At 37.7% G+C, this 27,582-nt stretch overlaps 1 protein-coding gene across 7 annotated transcripts in view; it reads right to left on the reverse strand.

Annotated features, from left to right (window-relative positions):
• FNDC3A (fibronectin type III domain containing 3A) overlaps positions 1-27,582 on the reverse strand; it is a 125,403-nt gene that overhangs the window by 82,529 nt on the left and 15,292 nt on the right. For 4 of the 7 annotated variants that reach the window (XM_042806029.1, XM_042806032.1, XM_042806031.1 and 1 more), the window contains exons 2-3: positions 24,168-24,296; positions 726-801 (exon numbers count right to left, since the gene is read on the reverse strand). In XM_042806029.1, the coding sequence (XP_042661963.1) occupies positions 726-801; positions 24,168-24,269 (178 nt within the window). In that variant the 5' untranslated portion in view covers positions 24,270-24,296. Of the gene's footprint in view, positions 1-725; positions 802-10,286; positions 10,556-18,446; positions 18,501-24,167; positions 24,297-27,582 lie in introns of those variants that run through there. The other 3 variants (XM_042806033.1, XM_033006674.2, XM_033006675.2) reach the window with 3 other exon arrangements.

The raw sequence follows: 27,582 nt of genomic DNA on the forward strand, positions 1-27,582 counted from the left end.
AAAAAAAGAAGGTAGGATTCACTGGCCCAGACGATAACAAGCAAAAAAGTGACCCTGTAGCTGAATCTGTGGATACTCTCTTATAACACAGTAAAAGTGTTATTCTCAACAGCAGCAATAGCTGACTTGCAACTGTAGATAGGCTTACCTGGTAGCTACTTTCATTCAGAATAGAAAACAACATCCAAACTGACCACTGCTTATGGGGATGCTACACTTAGATAAAGCATTTGTGTTTTGAAGCTGCATTTGCTAGACCTTAGAAAGGACATATTTTGGCCTCTAGAGATATAATGAAAAACTAGTAGTGGGATCACAGACAGCTACTGTTGGGAAAGGCAAACGATGTCCACATGACAGCAAAGAATCAAAAAATAAACTTCAAACCAAATTAACAACTGTAGCTTTTAATTTGAGGTCTGTGTAATAAATGAGGTTAGTCAAAAGTTGCTACAACATCACTTCCCCGCTTGCTTTGCAAACCAAAAATGTTCCACCCTTCCCCTCTCCAAGAAATTTAATTTCATCTAGCGTAAGAAAAAGTACTTTGTTTATGGTAGTGAAATCTAAATCCAATGATCCTTAGCACATAATCTTTTAGGTTTTTAAACAGCTCTTGTGTTTAAAATAATTTCTGTCAGTCTTTTACTTTCAACACCACAAATTGCCTTTTATTAATCCTGAGGCAGACTCAGGAAGTATTAAAATAAATTTATCAGCTTTACCTGTAATGCACTGAAACTGTCCATCTTCTCTTCTTATTGTAAATGCTTCCCCTGGATTAACTTGCACAAGAATAACCTTAAAAATAAAAGAGTGTTTACAACCATTACACAGTAATATGTTACAGAAGTCTGATACCTGAAAGGAAAAAAAAAAAAAAAAAAAGTTTTACTGGGAAAAAACAACTTTTTTTTTCTGGTTAGTAAATACATTAATTTTCACTTCACACTGTTTGCTGCCTTCATCCCACAGAGAAAGAGATAAGAGCAAGAATACGTACAGATATTTTTAAACAAACATTTTTCAAAGAACAAAGGAGAGAATAACAACTGAGTAAAACAGTACCTGTCCAAAATTTATTTTCTTAAGTGCTTAGTATAATTAAAAAGCTATTTGTATAGCTTGAATTATTTCAACAAATTACATTAACTTCAACATTAATCAAACCGTTACATGAAGTTCAGGAGGAAGCCTGGAACTCCCAGGGTTTGAATTTTCATCATAACCACTTGACAAACAGTTTTCAACATAAGGGAAACATTGTGTTATTTCCTTCTTTACGTGATCCAAGCACATCTGTACATTCATTAATGATAAAACATTATTAGAAGTCGTGATAAAGTACGTGCACCAGATGCACAGCATGAAACAATACGTACAGTTTTATTTATCCTAATTTAGTAAACCTAAGCAATGCAGAATCAATAGTAAAGTACACTTAGCCAAAATAAACTGAGGAAGTCTTACATGTACCAAAGCAGAAGCCTGTTACCATTTTAGACTTCTGTATTCTCATTTGAAACCTGCATTTCTGTGAGAGAAAAAAAAATTGTAAACATGAAGAACCTAGCTAAAATTACGAACAAAGAAAAAAAAAAAAAAACAGAAATGCAAGCACATTTCATAATTTCCTTTCTGGACACATCCTTCTTCAGTCTCACTTGCACATGTCTAAATAGAGAGTACATCCTCCTCCTGGTGTGAATCAAAGGGACACAAATCTTTACTATACACAGCTCTTCAACATTATGGCCCAAAATTTACTCTGTTCAATTGTTAAAAGAAAATAAAATCGGTCCTGTTTATGAAAAAAGAAAACAGGACACTTGAATGTTAGTTATTTTAGGAATACCAGAGAGAAAGGGAAGGGTGAGGAAAAGGCAGAAATCCCATGAATTCCTCCCCCTCTGGTAGAACAACTTTATGAATTAAGGAAAAGATGGCAAGTTCTACCCTAACATAGCTGTAACTTCGATATTTTGACATTTTGAAACTTGGGCCATGTGATTCACTTTAAAAATACTACTTTGTTTCACGTGGTACAGAGCTGTTACTGGAGAAAGATGTCTCCAAAAGCTTGAGGCTGTTTGAGAAAAAACAGTGAACTATAACCCTATTTACATTTTATCGTGCTAATAAATTTTGCAGATTTTTCTAAAGTGTGTCTGAATGTAAAATTCAGTAAGAGTTAGCATTCATAATAAACTTAGAAACAAGAGGACTTCAGACATGAACTTCAAGTAAGACTTACAGGTCTTCAGAAAATACTGTATTGACAGAGTTTATTGTAAAGTGTTCGAAGGTAGCATTTTAACAACTGGCCATCATGTTCAGAATGTGACAAAGGAGAGAAATATGAGTGGATGCGTTCTTACAATTTCTTTTTCAGACTCCCCAAGCAGGCATAACTTTTTGAAGACATATTTCATTGATTTACTTCCCCTTCTCTGCTGTAATTGAAAGTTTGAGCTTGAATTTTAGACTGGAATAAAAATACCGAAGAGCTTTGCAGGAGTACATGAGAACGTCTTTCCAACTCTTGTGTGTGGGTTGGATAACCACATTTACCCAAGTCTTCTGACTGATTCACTATGCCCTAACTCCTGGGAGGAGCCATTCTGGCTGCAGCTGACATGTCCATCTGTACAATTTTCAGCTCGATATTCTTGGTCTCCACCATATGCACTGTGAGAAGCAGAAAAGCTGCAAAGCCCTCAAGTTTAAGGGTAATGGCTGGTATAATTCCCTTGATTCCTATTTTTAAGTAACAGGGAATGGGGGATGATTGGTATTCCTGCATTGTTCCCATTTTTTTTCCCCCATGTGAGCATCTGAGGTTAACCTGGGCAATAATGTTGCCTTGGAAACCTGCTGTCTTTTCTCCTCTAGACCTCTGCTGCTGGACATCCAAACCAGAGGCTCCAGCTAGCAAAGTGTATCTGACCACGGGAACGCACATACTGGCCCAACTGCAGCAAGCGGGTCCCTTTGCTTCCTGAATTTCTCTCCTATGTGAGAATCCCTAGATGTTCACAGCTAGTCCGAGAAGGTGAAGGCTCGGCACGCCAGCCATGGTGTAACGCAGTGAGAGGGGGGCCCTGCTCAGCAGCAGCTGTGCCAGGAGGCAGCAGGTCTGACCCTCAGGATGTCACCAAATCTTCACATCTCTGAGGAGATCTGACTTCCACTCAAAAGGGTGGGGAGGCTCGCCAGTTTAATGCGGTTTAGTCAGATACTCAGTTCCCAGGATGAGGAAGTAAGAGCCTTTTTGTCAATGGACTACTCGTCTACTTGATGCTTGACAGTGTATTTATTTCACCGACTCCCACTGTCAGCCTTGCTTTTATGTTGTGCATTCACATTTGTATTTTACAGCTGTCCCACAACAGGCTGTATTTGTTGCCAAGTGTGCCAGAAGAGTCTGAACCAGGGCTGAAGTAATTTCAGAACTTTCAGGAACTGCTGGTTTCAAAAGTTTTTGTGTTGGGGTAATGTGTGTCAGTGTGACCAGCACTGGTTGTTGGACCAGCCTTATCACCACTGAACCCCATGGAGCAATCACTGCTCTGAGAAGGACATTTTTGACACTTACCACCTCAGCAGATGCAATTTGAAATAATAGAAATTAAAGCTATGCACACAAAGAGAGACAGACTGATACCCTTCTGGTCAGAAGAGATATTACCAAAGACAGACAATCACTCACAGGGACTCCCTCTTATCTAATAGAAGTCTTCTGCAGGTAATCAAAGACGCAAGAAATTTTTTCTAAAGAAAAAGGTAACATGAATCTTTCATGGCATCATGTGTTAGGCAAATAAAATCCACAGGTTGCTTAGTATTTATAGTTCTTTCATCTCATTCTAGGTGGCTTGAAGTAGGCTTGCACATCTCATTATCCAACATGCTGCTTCGTAAACCCTGACATCAGTATTCATAAAAACCAAAGCCCTCATCTTTCACACTGAATATTCTAGACCTTGATCTCCTCCCTCTTCTGGGCAAGACATTCATGTTGGCTCAAATTCAGTGAAAAACTTTGGAGAAACCCGATGATTCGGCCTCTCTTTCCATGCCTCAATCTTCTGTGACAAATCCTGTTGCTTTACTCACAGCATCTAAAGCTCTGCTATCCAAAGGTTAACATGCATTATTCCATCCAGATTTCTGTTGCCTGCTCCTCTAAGATAACTATGATAATATGAAAAAACTCATTGTGATGTGGCAGTCTCAGTGGGAGGCACCTTTAACACAGCCACTTTTCAAATTCCATTTCTCCTTCTAAATCAGCAAAACACTAATTAAGGACTTCACAAGCTTAACAAAATAATGTGAACTTAAGACACTGAGGCCTTGATAGAAGCTCTAGAATCTTGCAAGCACTTTTAAAGCATAACCAACTATAACGGAACCTAATAAAATTTAAAAGTGTAATTTCTCTGTTCTAGCAGAACTTTGACTCAACATATTTTGTTTCAAGTTCAAAACACATTAAGGCATTAAGAAATGGGAACGCGAGGTCAAAAAACTAGTTTTATATTATTTCCACTGGAACTATAAATTGTTTCCTTTAAACAGTTATTTAATGATGATCCACGACCTCAATATAGTTTTTGATAAAAAACAGTACAGAATCTCTCGCCAGAGATTAACATACAAGTTGATACAAGGGTGCAGCTACACACTTATGCTAAAACCAGTTCTTGCATAAATAAAACAAAATGACCAACCCAACAGCTAAAGTTTGAAACACCTGAAACATCAGTTGCCAAAGACTGATAGAATTTTAACAGGGACATTTCATACTTTTCAATGGTAATTAATTTATTCTACAATGGATATTTTAGAAGATAAATCCAGATCAAATGAACAACATACTAAGCTTTGTAGTAGTTTAATTAAATAGGTATGGATTATAGAGGTTTCTTAGCACAATACTAAAAGCAAAATCCATCCTAAAGACATAGGAAGGCTTTACAAAAAGGAATAGTATTCATGAAACCCCCTTCTTGGCATGGAATACTTGACTTTTTTTCCTCATTTCAAAACATTGACTTTGCTGCCTGTCCGCTTTCAGTTCAAGATACATAGCCCAGATTGGCAAAGACCAGCTTCCTAACAAAACTGTATCATGCCATATATTAGAAAGTTCAATATGTTTTTCCTGAAATTGCTTTTTAAACTCAGGTAGCTGCTCAGCCAAATAAGAACATAGGAAATGTCCTCATGATCTGGGTCAACAGTCCATCTAGCCCAGTACTTTGTCTCTAATATGTCAATTGAGATGCTGTTTAAGGAGAGCAGGTGAGCCAGGCCACTTTTTGCAATCCATCTCTGTTATTGTCCGTGAATTTGCTTAAACTATTTGAAATTCACTTTCACTTTGAATCGCTTCCCCAGCTCCTATGGCAGCAAGTTCCTGAAGTTCACTTTTTAGCCATTTTAAAGCCATCTCCTACTAGTTAAATGTTCCCTAGTTCCTGTGCTATGGGATTTGCCCAACAACAGTTCTGAGTAAATTTCATCCACCTGCTTCAATATTTTTTAAGCTTTGACAATTTCCCCCTCCTTGTCCCCAGTCTCTGCGTCCTGAGAGGTTCTAATGTTTCTAATCTTTCATAGGAGAACTGCTTCATCCCCTTGACCACATCAGTGGTACCTAAACCCACATCTGTATTAGCAAAGCAAGCAGTGCTCAGGAACATGCCCAGGTGTTGGAACTGTCACCTGCAATGTTATAGTAGTCTTGAGCACAACACAAGCTGTTGCCAACAAGCAGTCTTCTCCCAGCCAAATACTGAAAACTATCCCTGATTCCACTCTAACCAGGTAGTTTACACACAGACAAACTCTGGAAGAAAAGATGGTTCACTAGAACAGACTTGTTCCATGACATGCAGTCTTTCGGAACGTTCTTGAGCACACTTAAATTACTAAATTATAAACAATTTCAAACAGTAGCCTGAAGAAGCATTACAACCTCTTAATTAGCTTTGAAAAATCTATTCTTCACCTTAAATCACAATTTCAGCTGGTCTTGTAGGATAAATACACTCGTAGAATACAACAATTCTATAAAAAACTATTTTATAGTATTTATCTCCCCAAAGAATTCCAAATTAAAATATAATTTTATTGTAGCTCAAGTACCATGATCGTATCCTACAGACATGCAACATTGACTTGGACATACTACTATCAACAGATATAATGATAATTTAACAATAATTTTATCTGAAGATCTGATATATGAATTAGCTTTGCTAAGTGTGATGTATGAGAAAGCATTCTGATTTTGCATCTAAAGAATCAAAGTTTGTCAGTACAAACGTTCAAAGAGGAGAACGCTCAATATTTCTTATTTTTATTCAGTAAACTCTTCGCTATCTGCAAGAGATACTACAGTATGTTTCTGGGGACTGAACCAAGAAAGGCGTTGAATGTTTTTCAAGTCTTTAGCTTATTTCTAATGCTGAAGAAATGTATTTGATAAAAATGGCTACAGTCAGAAAAAAAAAAAATTGTAAGACCAAGAATACACACAACAAAAGGTAGAAGGGAGATGTGTGCATGGCAGAGCTGTAGCCACCTTGATTCAGAGGGCTGCTCCAAAAAAAAAGGGAAAACTTATGGCTAAATGTTAACACTTATCTCCAGAAAGGTCTAGAAGTAGCTTTTATCAGCAAAGAAGCAGAGGCAGCAGAAGCTAAAATAAGATTCTTAAAGGTATTTTGCTCCACCAACATGGTCACAGCGGAGTCTTTTAAAAGCAGAACAACGACAATACTAAATGTAGCTGATTTCTATCTTGCTAATCCTTGTCTTTATGAATACACAATACTTTCATAAGCAGCCTAACATTTTTCTTGTGCCAGACAAATATGCAGGTTAAGGTATTTCTTCACTGGTGCACAGTGAGGGACAGAATGGAATTCAAAATACAGAGCTAGCTAATCCTGCTTTGAATATGTTTGTTTGCACGCTAATTAAGGCCAAAAAGCCCATTAACTCCACTGAAGTAACAATTAAAAACGACCATTCTGTCAGTAAGCTACACATTTCTACAAGCATCTCTACTTGCACTTCCACGCTGCTAATAGAAGTAGCGATGTAGTAGCAGATTGCCAGGTTTCAAGATCATTTCAGCTAGCTGACGGGAAAGAAAAGGCAGCATCAGATCTGTGGCATCATCACCAATGCATATCTGCAGCAAGCAGGGAAAAGTTCTCAGTGCTCTCAGTCACAAAAAAATGACAAACTATAAATAGGTTTGCACAATTAATGACTGTTCTCCATCAGGTGGTTAGTAAGCAAGACCGAAATAAAACCTACGGACATTGTGAAATACCAAAACCAAAATTGGATTCATCCTGATACGGGCCTAGATGAGGTGAAAGACTTGCAGAGCAGGGAAACAAAAAAGCTTAGGACTAATACACAAGAAGCGTGTTACTTCACTGTTTTAAGGCAACAGCCTTCCATAGCAGAAACTGTAAATATAATTAGAAGTCCAAATTATTTCTGTGCCTCTAGAGGAAAAAAAAGCCGGTAAGTAAAGCCTGATATAGGTCAATGAGGTCTAAGAACTGACTTAATAAAAGATGTCTCACAGCAAGTTTGACACATTCTTCTCATGCTCACTATTATACATGTGCAAAAGCAGCTCCCAGAATAAAATTCAAAGACTGAAGAACAAGGCTCCCTCCCCAAATACACACACACACACAACACAGCCAGACAAAAAACAGTGCCTCAGAAATATTTTGCTACTTTGTTGAATACATATATGCAGTGGACCTGTAAGGCAAAGTGGAACCTGTAAGGCAGATTTCATTTGAGAAAAACTACATATGCAAAATATTATTGCTAATATATCATATAAACAGAGGTAACATTTTAAATTTGTTGTTTAGGTCTAGAAGTTTAAATTTAGTCTGAAGTAAAAAAAGAACTCACCCAAACAACAAATGATTGTGTCTAGAAGTATACTATATGGTCTTTCACACAAGCACAAAACAAAACAAACCCAGAATTAAGACAGTGGCCAACCTTCTCCTCTACTCTGTAAAGTTATCAAGACCTACCTAAATTAGGGAAATTTTTGCACATCGGATTTGAATAAGGTTTACAGAAGAGAGTCTAGCTTATCCTCACTACATAAGGATGATCTTATGTATTATACATTTTACAGCCACAGTTCAAAAAATACCTGTATTTCTACAAGGACAGGACTAACTGAAATACAGTTTCTAACTCTTCTAAGCCAGAACAAAGACCAGGAGATTCAATTCAGGTACAGTAAAATTTTGTTTACAAGTTTGGTATTTACAAATCTTCATTACAAGCTTCATTTTCAAATCTTTTCTATCAGGTAACAAATCGTGTTGCCCAAATAAATGCTTTTATATCTAAAAGCTTCTCTGTCTGTAGAAGTTATTAGCAACTGAATATACAGCATCATTTCAAAATATTTAGTTTTCCTAATACATATGGGTTTACTTCTAACCAGCAAAATCTTAGCCGAAAGACTGAAACCATCATTTTAGAGTTAGTGGGATACAAGAGAAATATTTTTCTATTTGCATTAAAGAAAAATCTACAGACATCAAGCTCTGTCTCTCCAAAATACCTCAGCTCTCAAACAGATCCTTCCGTATCAAAGATTATCAGCCTTCTGAAGGGGAAAAGAACAAGGTTACGTTTTTTAATCCTGACTGAGGCTAAAGAAACCAAAATGCATTAAATACTTTGTGTCATGTGTGAAGTTGTGGGATAAGCTCACATTAGAACTGGCTCTCTGTTCTCTCCACAGGCTAACACCGTCTACCGCCACAAAGGCAAGAAAACCAAAGGAACCAGATTGAATTTCAGTGTAAAAGGATATTTTGAATCCTTCCCTCTCCTCCTCAGTCACCCTCCATCTCCCACTGAAGGGGCGAGGAACTGAAAGGGTTACTTGATATCTTCCTTTACAAGAGGTTAGTTACACTTTGTGAATTTACATATTTTTCCAGAATGAGTGAAATCTGGGACAAATTTTCCAGCCGACTTAAAAGCCTCTGAATATATGTAACAATGCTAATAAATCTATCACTAAATATATAACAACAACGAAAAAGCAATCACTTAGCAGCAAAATCAATTCACAGTTTGGCATACATATTAAAATACTGAAAAATGTGGGGAAGTACGAAGGCAAGGAGAAAGTGGGGGGAAAAAGCCAGGATGTGTTACATTAATTTTAACCACTACTAAAATCATATATAATATGAAGAAATAAGAGTATGTTATATTACAACTGTGGTTAAACCATACTTAAATGAACTAACGTAGTAAGAGACTGTTTCTGCAGAACAAGAAAGATTACAAATTGGAACAAAACAGTACTAATGAAAAGCAGAGTTCTGCCTTTTTTTTTTTTCTCTCATTCTGGAGGAGTTCTGGGGGATGTGTGTGTTTTTTGGGGGTTGTGGGCTGTTCTGGTTTCTTCCTTCAAGCAAACTTCCTAGAAACCAGGAGGGTAATGTGTTCTAAAACATTTCCATGGACCTCTAAAACCATGATTTAAAGAGAAGCAAATCACAATCCAGTTCTATACTAACAGAAACAATGTTCTTTTCTGAAATGTTTTACTGGGGAAGAGACAAGAGCTTCAGGGTTGGGGTTGGTTTTTTTCGTTTTGTTTCTTATTAATCTGAAAACATCTATATATATGGTTACAGGTGCTGAGTCAGTAGCAAATGATTGTCAGCAAAAATCACAAATAACAAAGATTTTACCAAAATTGTATTTCTAAATGCACTAGTAATGTACATGAACACAGAAAAAGGCAGCAGTGGTTTGTCTAAAAATACTGCAACTGAAATTAGCTCAGCAGTACTGATGAGAAGTATTTTGAGTCCAAAGGACAAAGGTAAATTTGTTTTTGAACATTCTACAAATTTAGGAAAACACTGTAGCTGATGCTCTTGGTCACTCTGACTTAAAAATTTTTTAAACACTCAACTAAACCTGTTAAGAGGGTGGTAGAGCCAAGCCCTTTCTAAGATGTACACTGTATCTTTAACAGTTTGTCTGCAACAAGATTAAAAAAGAGTGTATTTCTGGAAAAGGGCGAATATAATACAACACAACTTCCAGGCAGAGCCACATTTATGCTCTGTCATTAGGGCACGTATTCAGAACAATTACAATTTTCTCCAGTAATAGCTCCAATCAAGATGCTAATTAGTGACATGCTTTATCTCATAACCCGTTTCAAAAGCCTTAGCACTTTGACTTACTGTTGCTCGCATCCTTTTATTTCTCTCATTCAACTGGTGCTACCACAGTGACAAAGGATGAAGGAAGATTCAATAGCCACCACTCCGGCTGCTCCAATCTGTTCCATTCACTTAACACTGAGGTAATCTTCGGTGATGTGTTGAGCACTGGCCCCCCTTCTTTTATCAGGGCACCTTAACCTAAACGCCACGCTGGAGGATCTCCCTTCACCTTCCTCTATAGCTGTGCATCCAGAAGGCATGTGGAGGCAGGATGGGAAAGGTAGGATCAATTAACAATATAGTCAGCGATACCTACCTCAAGCCTTCCTTCCTATCAAATTAGCCAACGTACAGTGAGCTTCCTGCTGTACACGAATGTATCATGTCACCATAGCAACTAAATCAACAAATAGCTGCTGCAGCATCTGCTTCTGGATCGTCTAACGTCAGTCAACAGAAGGTTCGGGTTGAAGAGAACAAAGCTTCCAAATATAAGCCATTTTATAACTGCGTTTTTAATTTAGCCTCCTGATTCCCAGATAGGATATACTAGCTTGGAACGAACCAACTTCTGACTTTATAGTTGCATCTGTGATGCAGTTCATGACTTCAGTTAGCAAATAAGCCAGAGGAGGCGGGGGGGGGGGGGGGGGGGGGGGGGGGGAAACACTTTGAGAGAATAAAAAGACACAGCAAAGAAATAATCAACTGGATTCTATTCCATTCTTAATAAATGCACAGTATAGAGTAACACAGTATTTAAGAAAGAAGCGTGAAAAGAAAGACGTGTATTTCCCAATTTTGCTTTATAATTTACATACATGTCTGCCCTAAATAATACTATAGCCAGAAATACCTTTTACTATATATATATTAATATTTAAGACATTTCAGATGCTGACAAAGATAGTTCCCCCCTATCAACCTCCACTTAAGAGCTGAAGTGAAAACATCCAATATTAGTTTCTGGCAATTTCACATCTGTGGTCTTTAATTCCAACAACAGCAGGGGACCAACGTTGTACCCTCACCTGCAGAAAGACAGCTACGTAGGGCTGTCCACATCCCCCACTTCTCGTGAGAAATTACTTCAAATACCACATATGTACCACTCTGGTTTAAGTCCTAACCCATAGGCAGACAAGATATATAAAACTGCTTTGTAACAACTTTGTATCTGGAATGCAACAACATGAGATTATTGGTTAAATGTTGCCTGAGGTATTAAAAAATTTTATAATTACTTGGACAGTAATATCTTCAAAGGTAATAAGCAAGTGTGCACACACACACACTTTTATGTAAAAGGACTCAAACCTACAGCCTACTTACAAAAAAGTAACATTCCACTATTTTAACTTCAAGCCATACTCCTAATGTTTGATCAGCATGACTTTTTTTACCAAGTAAAAGCTTTAAGATCAACGTATCAGCTACTCGCATCCAATATAATTTTATTATTGAAAACATTTACTTTTAGCTTTCAAAGCAGCTGTTTTTCCATCTACGTACAGTGCTTTGTTACAAGGAAAATCATTACATCCAGGTTGGCTCCACAGAGCGTGAGCCAGGGAACAGGGAGAACTGGGCACGCTCAAGATGCTGGGTGGCTCTGATGTGGACTTACTGTCATTTGTGGGTTTGTCACCTCATCTATGCCAGTTTCCCTGTTTGTAGGACTAGTACAACAGTATTTGTATGTCCCTAAAAGCTACCGATCAAAGTACACTGCAAGATTGGAGTGTTGTTATTCATTAGCTGTACAGGAATTGACGGATGGAATCGCATCTGTGGTCCAGCTAAGGTGATGTCAGTTACAGATGCGGCACAAGTCGTTTTTCATTCATCGTGTGTTCAAAATCTCCTGTTCCTATCCTAATGATGCTAATGAGGCTACGAGCTACTCTTTTCCACGATCAAGCCCACTAACAGAAAATGAATGAAATGGAAAAATGCAAAAGATCTATGTAACAGGTATTACAGACAGCATAAGATTATTAAATATGAATAGCTGACACATCAGTAATAAAAGCTAAATAAAACAGCATCATAAGCCTTTGGCAACTTAAAACAATTTAAGGATTTCATGGTTGTGAAGAGTGCCACTTCCAGCTAATTCTTTTAGAAAAATCTTACAAAAGAGGACATTATATCTCCATCTTTTTAGACTTCCTAAGGACTCCCCATTTATGTTGGTTAGTAACCAACAGAGTTCTGACAATCTGTACTATACCGTACCAATTCACAGCAGACTATGCACATAACATTTCTGTGGTACCTATAAGGAAAAATAATGTTAGAATATTCCTTTTTGCCTTAAATTATGTTGGTTTTAGCACAAATGACAGAAGAAAACAGGCTTCTTATCATTCTTTAGACGTGTCCTATAGACATTGATCTTTGTCCGAGTAATATGATTCAACGCTCTTAACATTAAAGTTCTAAAATCTTTTCTTTTTCACCAAATTTGAGCAAATTCCAGTTTACAGGTTTCCCACAACTACACAGTTCTCTACCCCTGCATCTGCTAATACAGACTGATAATCTAGAGGGATCTAACTGCTCCATATATAGAGTAACACTTTCCTAACAAAGAATAGCAAAGATCTGAGTAGTAAAGGCCATTAACAAGTCTTGAGTTTCAGAACTAGGGAGGAAATCTATACAGAAGTAAGTAAATGTTACATAATATGTTGCAGTAACAATTTATATGTTTGGGATTTTTGAAAAAACAAACACAGGTAGTAGCAACATGTCCTGAAGAAAGCAAGAGAAAGAAGCCATCTTTTCAGTGACATGCTCCTGAGGCCTATGTATTTTTTCAGAGGAGAGAGCAAGCATCTCTGCGTCATTTTTCTAAAAGGCAGCTGACAGATAATAAAATCAGCAAACATTTCAGAGTTAACCACTGCTACAAGATACTGTCAGCACCACTGAATACACTAAGATGACAGAATATCCCTAGAAGCAACTGGAAACAGGGAGGTTGGAAAGATGACTAGACTGTTCAGTGGCACTGACAGTCAAAAACTATAGATTTCAATAAGCTTTCACTGTTTTTCGTAGAAAGGCAGGTTGGAAAGATCTCAGAATTGGTGATTATTTTTTTTTTTATTCTAGTAAATAAATTTATTTTATTTATTAAAAGATTTATTTAACTTCTCAGCGTACTCATGTTTCCCCTCCTTTTCTTCACCTGAAAAATGATTATCAGAAAGCTGATTACTAGGGTGAGATGAAGAGGGGGAAGTAAAAAAAAAAAAAATAGGTGGTTTGGAACCTCGTTTTGTAAAAATATAAAGTTTTCTGAGAAGAACCAGTAAAAGATAAACATTAAAATCTGCACCTAATGTCTCTGATGAATGTTCAAGACTTCTAGGTGTCCACCTATACCAGTGCCAATCAGCATACATCCCACAAGTGTGTCTGTCTCATTCTTTATTATTGAGAAATACTTACAATTTTGATCTATTTGTTTCTGCTTTGTCTCTTCTCTTTTGCATTCTCAGTTCTCACAGCTTGGCTAAGCAAAGTTTTATTTGTCTCATTTACAGCAAACCCAATCTGTTTCATTAGCATTGATACAGTCTGTGGTTAGCAGATAGTACACAGAAAATTTGCAAGAGTAACAGAAGTGTTTCAAAGAATCTGGATAACGCAACAGACAAACATTTGTGCTTCAAAGTTTTAAGCTAATCCTTGTTTACAGGGAATTAGAAGGAAGCAGTGCTAGGGGCAATCACTGAACTCTGGAACTTTCTGAGGCATCTGGTCTTGGCCAGCGGTTAGACACATCAACCTCTATAAATAAAAGCTGGAAGACTTCAGATTATTCTCATTTCACAATGATTTGTTGTTTGAAGTCCACAGGAATTCAGCTTCACAATGCTAAGCAAAACTGGATGAGGGACAGGACTTGTACTGCATAGCAAATCGGTAGCAAGGGCTAAGCCTTCAGCCAGTACTTTGCAGGGGCTACTTCCCCCAGTAGGCACTTTCCCTGATCATATATGCAACAGCCCGGAACAGATTCAGGTAGTGAACTTTCATTTAAGTTGTATCTAGATGCACTGAAAGTGAAAAAAACTGCCAATCTAATTTTGGAAAACTAAGTAATTTAATAAAGATTGTCTGAAGCGACAATTACAATTAAAAACCACCAAACACTGAGTTTCTTAAGATGCTACTGCATGTTCAGAGAATCAAAAACCTCATTTCTAAGAAAACAAACAAACAAAATCTAAAAGTGCTGTAAAGTGCTACATGTGGCATTGTTCAAAGAAAGCCAGACACTTTGAAGATTTTTCATCTGATTCACAAGTTTTTAAAATAGTATTTAATTTTTTTTTTTTAATCTTCTCTTCCTATAATAATCCTGTTTTCTTCACAACACTCATGGAATCAAAACACCCTTGCAATTATTTCAATTAAGCATCAAAACTGAAGACACTTTTCAACTGTATTTTCAACTGCATGTACTTTGCAATTCCCACGCTTTGACTGCAAGCTGTACCAGCAGTTGCCACAACGTACTCTGTGTCGAATAGGTATTATTTGCAAAAAATGCAAAAAAAAATACTTTTGAAGACTGTTTTCAGGCGCTCTGAATCTGTTGCGGAGATCTTAATGCTGAGAAAAGAGGAAGAATTAGTTTGCTGGTTATCTCACAATTGAAACAAGCTGAACAGTTGTACCATTGTTAGGGAGTTTTGCTAGTACTTTCCTTCCATATAATGCCTAGTGACAAATTAAGAAAAAAAATAATCTTACAAACATTATGAAAGCTAGTCAAGATGAACAAAGTGAGGTGGACAGTTTACAGATTTGCTAATGATGACGCAAGTCAACGGCACTTTACTTGAAAGAATGTCTTTGTCAGCAATATCTGGACATGTCTGAATGCGTGTGCAACCAGTGAGGCATTCACTGAGAAACAATATCCAACATTATAAAGTGGTCACGATCAACCTTTGGCCTAACAGCTGAATACATTATTTCAGAAAGGTCATAAAGCTACAATTGATTCCCCCTTTGGAAGATGAGGCAGAGCCCTTTCAGCCCTTGTCCTGACTTCCTCCACCCGACTGAACTAAAAAACAAGGACCCAGCAAGCAGGACAGACACTCTTACAACCGGTAAGTTCCATGAACAGCAGGTTACTGCTGGAGATCTTCACCAAGCACGCAGCGGCCGAGCTCACTCTGGCTGTGCACTAGTCTGTAATTTATACAGTTGCTTCAAGGGTTGAAGTGATAGGTGGGAGAAAAAGGTACCACCACCTCCTTTTTTAAAGAACTCTGCTGAAGAACAACTCAACTCAAAATTTGTAATAAATATCCTTTAAAAACAATCCCCTTCCTGCAATGCAATTGCAACATTTAAGAGAAAAATATAAATAAACTAGCTGAAACTGAATTTGGACATTCAGTTTCTGAAGAGTTTAGAGATTTAAGAAACACATACGTAGTTGGTTTAGAAAGTATATGGACTAGAATTTTATATTTCCCAACATTGCTCCTGACAGCTCAGATTCCTGCTTGGTGATATAGCAAGTTAAAAGCACGTAATATTTAAGACTGATGGACATGTCTTTAACATTTCTACCTTAAATAGAGCACAAAAGTAAGTGCCAGAGGAAGAACTGTATTCTCTAGTTATTCAAAAATTCAAAATAGCATTTAATTTAAAAAAATTAGAATGCTAGGAGTTTCAATAGCACTTCTAAAGTAGCCTTCCCCCCCCCCCCCCAAGTACTTTATAAACCCAGATTTGTGCAAACCTGTGTATCACTGTATATTGAAACACTGTGACAACATGAACCTGAGCTGGAAGAGAAATTAAAGGCTACATTCTCAATTTGATCAGGTTGGGAAGTCCCAGTCCCTACTAGACCAAGGGCTTGGTGGGAGATATCTCTACAACTCCAGTCCCTCCCACATATCTTCTACTTCAAAAAGGAAGGGAGAAAAAAAATATAGACAAGGGCCACTTTTGCTGTGGTGTTTAAACCTGAGTCTCTCTCTTCCTGGAGAACGTCGTTCTGGCTGCTCTATAAAGTATATAATTCTGTAATATGCAGAGGGTCAGATGGACTTTGCCCAATTATAAATAGAGAAACCTCTCAATCCCCAGGGAATAGACTAGACTATTTCTGTTGGAAGGGACCTACAACCATCAGCTAGTCCAACTGCCTGACCAACTGAGGGCTGACCAAGTTAAAGCATGTTGTTAAGGGCATTGTCCAAACGCTTGAGGCATCGACCACCTCCCTGGGAAGCGTGTGCCAGGGTTTGACCACCCTCTCAGTAAAGAAATGCTTCCTAGGGAGAAAAAACAGACTTCAGCTAGCAGGGGGTATACTTCAGATTACCTGTTGTCAAAGTGTGTAATTTTCACTTATTTTAAGAGTGGAGTTTCTGCAGTTAAAAATACGGCTTTGCAAGGCAGTTAGATTTTTGTTACAACTTAGAGAGATTACAATAGCTGTCCTCTGAGGAAATGTATGTAAACAATACGGGTGACTTCATAGGTCTTGGACTGGGGCATTCAGGTCACGGCTTACTCGGCATTAAGTGTCCCACAGCACAGAGTAGGGGACAGAGGAACATGACTGAGTCCAGGACAGTGATTGGACATAACTGTACCCTTCCAAACCATACTGAGAGGGGAGCATGCAAACTCAGGAACTGGCCCACTTGCAACAGACTGCAGAGAAGAACTGGGTTACCATAATGCACATAACTCCAGGCAACTTCTCACCTCGAAAAGAAAGAGAGCAGGAAGAAAGGCAAAAGAAGAAGAAAAAAAAAAAAAAAAAAAAGGCAAAAGAAAAAAAAAAAAAAAAAGGCAAAAGAAGAAGAAGAAAAAAAAAGAGAACAGATTTTTAGTCATCTTCCTAAAACATGAAAGAATGAAAGAGATCATCTTCCGGACATGCTTATTTCTCCCCATTGACTATATTAGCAACCTACAGTGACTAACTGACTTTAAATCTGATTTTCACATGTCATCCAATTCTCCCAAATGTCAGTTTCTGAAGAGATTCATTCAACAGGGGAAATCTTGCCTCAAGTATCTTGGGAGGAATCTACTTTATCAGAGACCAAAATTAATCTAGGCTTCATATCACGCAAATGAAAACAGACATTTTAGAGAAAAAGGAGGATTACTCAGAGAAGTTTTATGAGGATACTTCATTCCATGAATTTTTGTACTGAATACAAGTAGGAAAGGCTAATGAACTACACAGCCTTCACTCGTTTCTATATTTATTTTCAGACAGAAAATATTAAAATAAATATATTTGGATGCTAGTATAAATTGTGCAATAAATTGATGCTGCTTTCTGCTAACCAAAAGCAGCACAGTATTCACACACAACTATATACCAAAGAATTCTGAATCCTCACTTTCTTAAAAAAAAAAAATTACACTTAACTAAGAAAACTTAACTCTTCCTGAACAAAAAATATGATTAACTCAGATACAGAAAGCATCTACCAATCTTGAGGTATCAAAACTTATATTCTCATAGCTTTTTCTGTTTGCGGTGGTGTTTTTTAAAAATTATAGCCATCAACCACTTAAAGTTTTATGGAAAAGATTTTTTTGTATAGCGAATGTCCCATATAGGTTTGATAATGCATTTTCCAGTGATGGTTGCTAGACAGAAGTACTAATTAATCCTGGAAAAAATACAGCTTGATAATCAGCTTCTGTAAGCTGGCACTGCAGCATTCCATGCAGAAGAGTTCCAACAGTTCCAGTGAACACGGTCTGGGTGCACCTCAATGCTATGAAGTCACTGAAGGATGGAAGAGTAATTGTCAACTAAAGCAAACTTTAATGAGTCTCCAGAAGAAAAAGTTAGATACATCTGCTAATTCCAAAGAGCTAAAGGGGATGTAGATCAACAAAAAAGAATCCCAACCAAAAAAAGACAGAAGCAGCCATGCACATACTCTGTACTTGATGAAATCAAAACACAGATAAAAGAAAGGAAAACAGCACAATATGGAGAGCAGTGAGGACAGTTATAACAGTATATGTTGTTTAACAGCTTTTAACACTGATATTTTTTTTTTCTTGTAGAGGAAAAGATCATGAAACATATGCAGTTCTAGGCTTGATTTTCAGCAGCAAGGCAAAAACAAAGCAAGCTGGAACTGGATAACGTACCATATGCTTTTCAGAAACAAGTGTCAGAACTGAAGCTGAGGAAAAGCATTTAGTAATCTAGTTTACATCTTTACTTTCCTTTATTTTCCTTTATTTTTCTGCTGCGACTCCACATATGTAAACAGTCTGAAAGCCAGAAAAGGGGATTCCAAGAATTATTTAGTTTGTTTTTATAGCCATTTATTACTTTGCTGACTGAAGACTTCCTCCTATGATAACAAGTTAATAATAACTTTTAGATCAGAGGTTTAAATATTTAAAGAAACTGGTTTTAGAAATACTAACTTACAGATTTAATGCTAAATATCTATTTCATTCCAAAGAATTTGCACGTAAATTCAGACACGGGATATATATACATACAACATGTCATTTATATGTACCTAGAAACACATACTACATACATATACACACAGTGGCATTTTTGGAAAACCCACTAGGCATCTAAACTGCTGAGTAAAGTTTGGAGGATAAGCAACCAGAGCTCTAAGCTACAAGTATTTATCACTATAGCATGCTGAGGAATAAAGCTGACTGAAGGTCAAACACTATGTGTCCCATTCCCCAAAGAAAAGGAAACTGTTAACAGGTACTGGGCTACTCTGAGAGTGCTATCTACCTTGTTAATAAAGGACACCAAGGTTATATAGGGATGTCTTGCTTTGCAACCCTTAGCTTTAGGGGGAAGGTGTAGAGAGGGTCCAAAACTCCAGGGCTGATGCAAAGCTGTGTCAGCAATTTACTGCTTTGTCTTGGAACAGCACTGGCTGCTGGAGAAACTTTACAAAACAATTTAACATCAGTCTAATATCAGGAAAACAAAGTGTATTAAAGAAAGTAGTTTGAACTCTTGCCTCCTCGTTTTGCTCTCAATCATGAATTTACCCCCTTCCACCAAATCAGGACTCACATAATCAAGCACATCCTTCCTGTCCAGCCTCAGCAATAATCAGTAAAGCCTCACTGCAGTAGTTGACCTTACATGAAATCCCTCAGACGTTTCTGCCTTCATACCATGCTTTCTCAGTGTCACTTGGTTTCTATCAACTCCTGTGGATCTTCTCCATACTTCATCCACAACCTTACTCACCACCAATATATAAAAAGCGTGTTACCCATTCACGCAGAACACAGTGATGGGAAGGTGCAAAAATCAGTACTTCCATGCTTAATAGAGGGAGGAGCTAATGGGTTTGGTCTTTGATTTTTCTTTCCACTGGTTTTGTCCTACAAAACTAACAGTAGTCCCTTGTTCTGTGGGGGAGAACAAGGCAGCCTCCCACAAGCAGCACAGAGAAGTGTATGAACATCCACACCGTTTAAGCTCGCCATCTTTTTTGCCTGAACACACACATTCCTTTAACTGTGTCAATTGTTTTGTTTTAAAACATGGTGGAAAGTTACAGCTTTAACCTGATCAGACATTTTCACTATTTGAAGCGTACAACCTTTCATCTTAACACGTTCAAATATTTGTACTGCTATTTCACATTTAAACTGCGAGCAGAACCTCGAGTATTTGAAATAGATTATTTTGAAGATATGAACTGTTCCAGAAAGTATTAAATGGTCTATATTCATCCTGTAACTCAGTTATGCAGTATATATAACATAAATCACAATAATTATAACCGTTAATTCCAGTAAGATGCAAGGAGAGGGGAATTGATTAAAAATCCTCAGATCTTTCACAGCTGAACAAAAACTTGCAAGTTTATGATACAGTTAACTAGTCTAACATAGGAAATACCAACATATAAATAAGATATTTAAATAAAGAATTTTCTACTAGGTTTTCAATAAGTTTTCAGTCAGGACTGACTAAACCTACACGCTCAGAAGACACAAAACCATACACATTTACTCACATGGACAAAACAGCTCTGCATTTTGATTGCGGGAACACAATAAAGTTTTGTCAGTACTACAGATTATGTTATAGGTTATGCAATCCAACACCGTGATGCTGTTAAAGAAACCGGAGAAGTAGTTTTTCACATTTTAAGGAAGTAACACCTACAGAATGTGTGTACTGTGGCTAAACAAATAGAAGACTTTCAGAAAAATGAGCAACTCCATCATGAAGGCAAAAGCCCTCACACTTCTTGTAGGTTCAAAGTTATATAAAAAAATGAATAGAATGAACTAATATTCAGATTAAAATACTTCTAAAAAATATTAAAAAGGCTCAGAATTACAATGTTTTGCACTTGAATACACAACATTTCATTTGAAAGTATATACCTCTTTCATTAACATATCATATAAAACAAACATAACAAATAATTTTAAGACTCTTATAAAAAAATAATAGCCTGCCTGACCTTTCCATGGCCTAAGTCTTCATTGTGCAACCTTGACAGGGTAAGCAGTACCTGCAATTCTGGGTTTCCCCCATTTCAGACATACAAAGTATTTTCTACTTAGTGATGGTTTTTAAACCACCAGATGCAAAAAGGGTTTCCAGTAATCTTTCCTGCCACTGAACAAATGCATTTACAGATTCTTCATGAGTCATGTATCAGATGTGAAGGAATAACAGAAAACAAAAGCCACAACATTCAGTAGACATTGTGGAACACAGAACAGTAGTCAACATTGTGGTATGGCTTCTAGTTATCATGAAATGAAGAAAGAAACTGACTTTATTGATGACTGAGAATCTGCCCAATATTTTCTGAACATTCTTTTTTTTCTTTTTAAAAATAAACACTGCCACTACCAGTTCCACATTAGACAGTATTCTTAAACTGCCTTTTTTTTTTTAATAAAGGAGGACACCAACAGTATATATGTTTTTCCCCTTAAGAAGATTAACAGAAACCCCCACAAATTCATTTATTTGAAGAAATTCTTTGCTTGTTTTCCAGTTTTAATCTTGCTTAGCAGAAGAAGAGACAACATTTTAATGAAAAAGTATCCCCAAAACAGCATTTAAGCTCATATCTGACTCAAAATTTTGGACCATTATGGAATAAGCTTGACAGCACTGCTTGATAATCTTATTTTTGGGGAAGACAGAAAAAAATAACTCAGTCTCAACTATCTCTGAAAGGTCATGGTGATTAGGGGAGGTTCCCAAGGACAGGAAGAAAGCAAATGTCACTGAAATCTTCAAGAAAGGGTGAGGAGGAAGATCCAGGGAGATACAGGCCAGTCAATATCACCTTCAGTTCTGGGAAGATGAACGAGTAAATCTTCCTAGAAGCCATTTCTAAACACATTAAAGATAAAAAGGTGATTGGGAGCAGTCAGTATGGATTCACAAAGGAGAAATCATGCCTGGCAAACTTGGATGGCCTTCTACAATGAATTTACTAGCTTGGTGAGTGAAGGGAGAGCAGTAGATACTGTTTATCGTGACTTCAGCAAGGCTTTTGACACTGTCTTGCATACCATCCTTGCATGGAAACCGATGAAGTACAGACTGAACACAGGCACTCAGGTGGACTGAAAACTGGCTGAATTGCCAGTCTCAAAGGGTTGTGATCAGCAGTGCAAAGTCCAGCAGGAGGTCACGAACTAATCATCTACCTCAGTGGTAGATACTGGGGCAGGTAATTTTTAGTATCTTCAAGACCTGGATGATGGCACAGTGCACCATCAACAAGTTTGCAAGTGGTATAAAGTTGGGAGGAGTGGTTGATGCACTCATTGGACAGCTGCACTGCCATCCAGAGGAACCGCGATAAGCAGAGATGGGTCAGCAGGAATCTCATGAAGTTCAACACAGGGAACTGCAAAATCCTAGACCTGAAGAATAAGCTTCTGCACCAGTAGACACTGGGGGCTGACTGGCTGGAAAGTAAGTTTTCAGAAAAGAAATGGTGGACGACAAGTCGAATGTGAGTCAGCAAGGCACCTTTGAGTCAAAAAAGGCTGGCAGCATCCTGGGTTGCATTAGGAAGAGCACTGCTGGCAGGTCAAGGGAGGTGATCCTTCTACCTACCCAGTACCGGCGAGACATCTGGAGTTCTGGACCCAGTCCTGGGCTCCCCAGTACAAGGATGACATGGACATACTGGAGAGTCCAGAAAAGGGCCTCAAAGATTAAGAAGGGACTGGAGTATGACTTGTGAGGAGAGGCTGGGAGAGCTGAGAATGTTCAGCCTGGAAATGTACTAAGGGAGATCTTATTCCCAGTGTGCATGAGTACCTGAAAGTGCAGGGAGTAAATAAAACTGAGCCAGACTCTTCTCAGCGCTACCCAGTGAAAGGACAAAAGGCCATGGGCACAAACTGAAATACAGAAATTCCACTAAAATATACAAAATTATTTCAGTGTGAGGGTGGGTTGAATATTGGGGAACAGACTGCCAGAGGGGCTGTGAAATCCCTTATCCTTGGAGAGTCACAAAAGCCAACTGGACATGGCCCTAGGTGATCTGCTCTAGTTGACACTGCTTTGAGTGGGGGAAAGCTGAACTGCATCATCTCCAGAGGTCCCTTCCAACCTCAAGAGTTCTGTGGTATAACAATTTGTAAACAGCAATAGTAAAAAAAAATAAAAAGGAATATTCACAACTGGAAAAAGAAAAGATAGTGAAATGTTTAACTTTGCATAGGCATGCTTTATTCTTTTTTGTTTGCAAGGCTTTAAAATTGAACTTTGAGGCAGAACATATAAGGAAACAGTAAAACTTCTCTTGCAGGTTACAGATTATTACTTCTAAACATCAGTATTTGAAAGAAGAATTGGAAAAAAGTGGGGCTGGATATTTTTTTTCCCTTTTTCGGGATTGTTCCATCCATACATTTATTTTAAAAGATTTGTCAGCTCTTCCTCTGTATTTAAGCTTCCCCTACATTGTGAAGATCTCACTGAAGCCCAAACCTTATCTCATGAACTGTTGCAAAATCCATTCTCCAGTCTCATTTTAGAGCTCTTGTCTGTGTTTTTACCCTACAAATTAATTTCTCCATGATAAATAATTATTTCTTCTGCATGAAGATCAAACATGAGAACAACAGACTATAAGGGACTTCCCTACATCATCAAGTCCAGTCTCTTGCTAGCACTGGCAGTGATCTCTCAACTAATTCAGATATTTCAAACCACTTAATTTCTCACTCCTTTTCTCCCATTGGAAACTGCTCCAGAACTGAGGGGTTAAAATATTCTTCCTAGGTTAAAGATAGGGAGAATGCATATGTTTTTGCCAACACTTACTCCTCACTGGAGCTGACCTTTCTCAAGTGTTATAAGACCACAATCATAAGTTTTTCTATCACCTTGACCGGTTTTGTCTATAAATAAATAAATAAATTTGAAGAAGTGTCCAGGCAGACACTAACATAAAAAAGCAAGTCCCACCATTCAAGATACCCAGTTGTCAGCAAGCATCAGTCTAGAGGCCATCGAGTTTTTAGCGCATGTTGTGCCTGAGCTAGGAAGCTCTACCACAGGGGAAGGTTTATTAATCTTAACAAGGTCATGTGGTAATGCAAATATATGGCTTCCAAATTAAGACACAAGCACGGGTAGACAAGTAGGCAGCTGTTTGGTTCCATCCTTCTATGAAGATGTTATTTCACAAGACAGGCTTTCTGCTTACAAATCTCTTCTCTGTACCAGTTCTACCTTCACCTCAATGTCAAACACACATGCATGACCAAAGTTGCACAAAAATATTCCAGATGAAGGATTACTACCTTTTACAGTGTCAGTATGTCAATGATGCTGTTGGAAGAAGAAGAAAAAAATAAAATAAGTTTCCTTACCTGTTGTGCTCCGTCCCCACTAACAATAGGGGAAGTTAGAAGAGGAATTTCACTACTTATAATCGAAGTGGTATCCAGTAACGGTGGATGTTCTGCCATCATTGATGGTACACTAATTCACAAGATCACCTGCAAAGACAAGTTACTTGAATGGTTAGACTATATAAATACTTCTTAATAATTACCCTTAAAAAACAGCCTCACTTAAAAAAAAAATTATGAAATTAGACATCTTTACAAAGTATGTTTCTACAACATTCCAGCAAATGTAAACTTGAAGAGGTGTTTTGCCAGCAAGAATAAACTGCATTTTTACAGAGGGCAGTTTAGACCCCCTCTAGCGGCTGAGCCTCAGAAGAAGGTACCTCACAGCCTTGGAGCTAACAAACCTCAATCTTTTAACTTTGATTATAAACTGAGATTTTGACTAAGCCTGACTGGCATTGCTGACAAAATGCCTAATGGGAAAAAAAAAAAAAAGGAAAAAAAGCAGCTGCCTTACAACTAACACACAAAGTGTTCTTGTTTATATGAAACTCGTAAAAAACTGAGATCTACAAACAGGGACACTGTTTCTTTTTTTCACCACCAAACCATTTTTTTTTACTATTATAAATGAACAAGACTCTTACTTTAGGAACAACTAGTTACTACGAAATGTCCAAGTGAGACACAAATAAACAAACAAAAAAAAAAAAAATCTTCTGCGCAATCTGACATTTCTTTACTTTTAAAATGTATTAGACCCAGGATTAAAGCTGAGTCGTTTTGCTAACCAGTGGCCCTTTAGTAGCTTTCCCAGCAGCTAAAACTTGGGGGAGGAAGGGGAAGTAATGCCTGCACACAAAATTATAATCCTCATAACTACACTATGAAAAATCCCTTGCTAGCACACACTGTAAAGTTACATGAAATCTGATGACAAGAAAAAAAAGCCACACAGGCAAGAGGCCCATGAAAGCAGGGATCCACTTCAGCTCTGATGAGTGTCAAGTAACAGCATAACATCAAGCAGGATTTAGCCGGGCGTTCCTTTCAATTACATTAACAAGTCATAAGTAATGTGTTTTATGATATTTTGCATGTTAGTGTTATATGAAGACTGGATGGAAGAATTAAGACCAGAAGATCTGAAGATTACCATTTTTCCATGCTGGAAATTATACATTGCAAGTCTAATAAGCTGCTTTTGAAACTGTATTTCATTTTGGTTAAAAAAAAAATCGCTGAGTTATACTGGTTTAGTGCACTGGTCTTAAGTCCATCCCAGCGAGACTCGGTACATTTAGCTTTTGAAAGAAAAAAAGAATTAGATCAACAAGAATTGAGAAATTGATATTTCTTAACAAAACAGAAAGACAGATGGAAAGAATTCACTAGAGGTGAATGGTACATTCAGAATCCCACAAGTTAATCACATTTTGCATCTGAAACCAGTGCTTAATATCCAATGTAGACATAAAGATTAAGCTGAGAATAAACTTGTACAGTATTTCTAAAGTAGAACCACCTCTCTTAGCCAGTACTTACAGTAGCCTGGTGAAAACAAGTAGGTACAATTTTAAAGTTACATAGACTGACAGTCAATAACGTTACAGGTTTTTAAAGTTTTGCCTTGATGCCATCTGGCTATTGAAACTCTCTACAAATACTTTTAAAACTTCTAACACAGATATACTGTCAGCTCATAAACAGAGATGCTTACTAGTTACAGCATGTAACTTTAAATGAAGACACACCAAATAAAATTCAAGGGGTGATGAAGTCAGCTTAATGGCACTGACTTCAGCACCAAGTTCTAGAGATACCTTGTTAACCTGAAGAGCTGCTGCTACAGCTCACCACTCAGAAGTATTCTCAAACTATCTCTGTCCCTCTCAGTTGACTGCTTTTACTTGTTTGCCCCTCTAAGGCAGATGTTTTACATCTGCTGTGGATTGAAATTTGTAGTACAGTGCTGTCAGTACAAGACAACTCGCACAGAACAAAGACTTCACATTTTCTAGAAAATACATTAACAAAGCACTATAAGGCTCTTGTACAGCTATACATATACAGTACGATTTAGCTGTTCCCATACTGAAGGTTATCCTACTATAAAACTATGAACTTGGAAAAAAAAATAGCACCCTGAAATTATTTTAGAGGTTTTATTTACTTTCCTGGCATACTCTGAAAAGATTAAATTTGTGGGGAAAAAAAAAAAAAAAAAAAATCCCTCTAGGTTAAAAGACTTTGAAACCTAACTGTGATTACTTAAGAATTCATCACTGCTTATGCCAAGTCATTTATACCTGCTTAGCCATACTAATTAGTCTCCCAAGCAATGAGGACAGAGTTTTATATTCCTACCTTACTTTAAAAGCTTTCTCACTCATCAAAAAATCCTCCAGGCTACAGTCAGTCCCCACCACTTCTGCAGGTGGCAGAGGGCTGATGAAAGTTACTTGGATCATCTTTCAAGCTATCAAGTTTGATGGTAAGCTTCCCAGGATATTATCCAATGACCATTTAATGTAAAATGAATGCACAGCCTAGAAGCAAAGGTTAGAATCAAGGCATCCCTCCTCCCACGATAGCTACAACCAGGCTTACTCTTGTGCCATCTCTTGATCTTACAGCTCCAAATATTTTGCACTCCTATCTAAAGTGTCACAGACAGAAAGGTAATTTCAATACTCCAAGCTATAACACAACACGCTCCCAGACTAAGCTGGCTTGAATTTCCCCAGGTTCAAGCTGAATCCAGCTCATCATTCCCAAGCCACCGTGCTAATGACCAGTCTCTTATATAAGAAAGCGCTAGCTTCCTTTATCACACACAGTGACTTCTGACTGCATTCGTAACTTGATGCATCAGTGCTATCACCATTTATTAGGCATAAATCAAAACATGTCTATCAAACTGGACACCAGTGAGAATTACACATAACCCAAAGTGACTCAAATATGACTGCCACGACAACTTGTTCAGCCCTTCCAAAACAGGAGCAGCTCTGGACATACCTAACATTCGGTCTCACGTTCATTCATTCATTCTGTTGCACTGATGTTTAGTGATCTGATTTGTGCAAAAATGAGATTCCCACAAGCACCCGAGTGCTTAGGTGAGTAGTTCATCTTCGGCACGCAGCCTTCAGTGCCTTAAACTGGGACACAGCTAAATTCCATGTCTGGACCCAAGTGTTTGATTTATTCTGGAGATGAAGCACACTGCTCATCGATAAACCCGGACAGGTGGTACTAGGTATAGTGTTATTCCTGACACCCTCTACAACAATAATAAAAGTGCTACCTGTCATACTGTGTAATCAATCTAGGGAAGAAATAAATCAATGTTTTCTTGACAATACAATATTAGATTTCTCTGCAATGCCACTGAACTAGTCTTGAAGACTAAAGGTTTAAACTACAC

Source organism: Tyto alba, unplaced genomic scaffold (assembly GCF_018691265.1).
Source record: "Tyto alba isolate M040663 unplaced genomic scaffold, T.alba_DEE_v4.0 Super-Scaffold_45, whole genome shotgun sequence".
Lineage (NCBI taxonomy): Eukaryota > Metazoa > Chordata > Aves > Strigiformes > Tytonidae > Tyto > Tyto alba.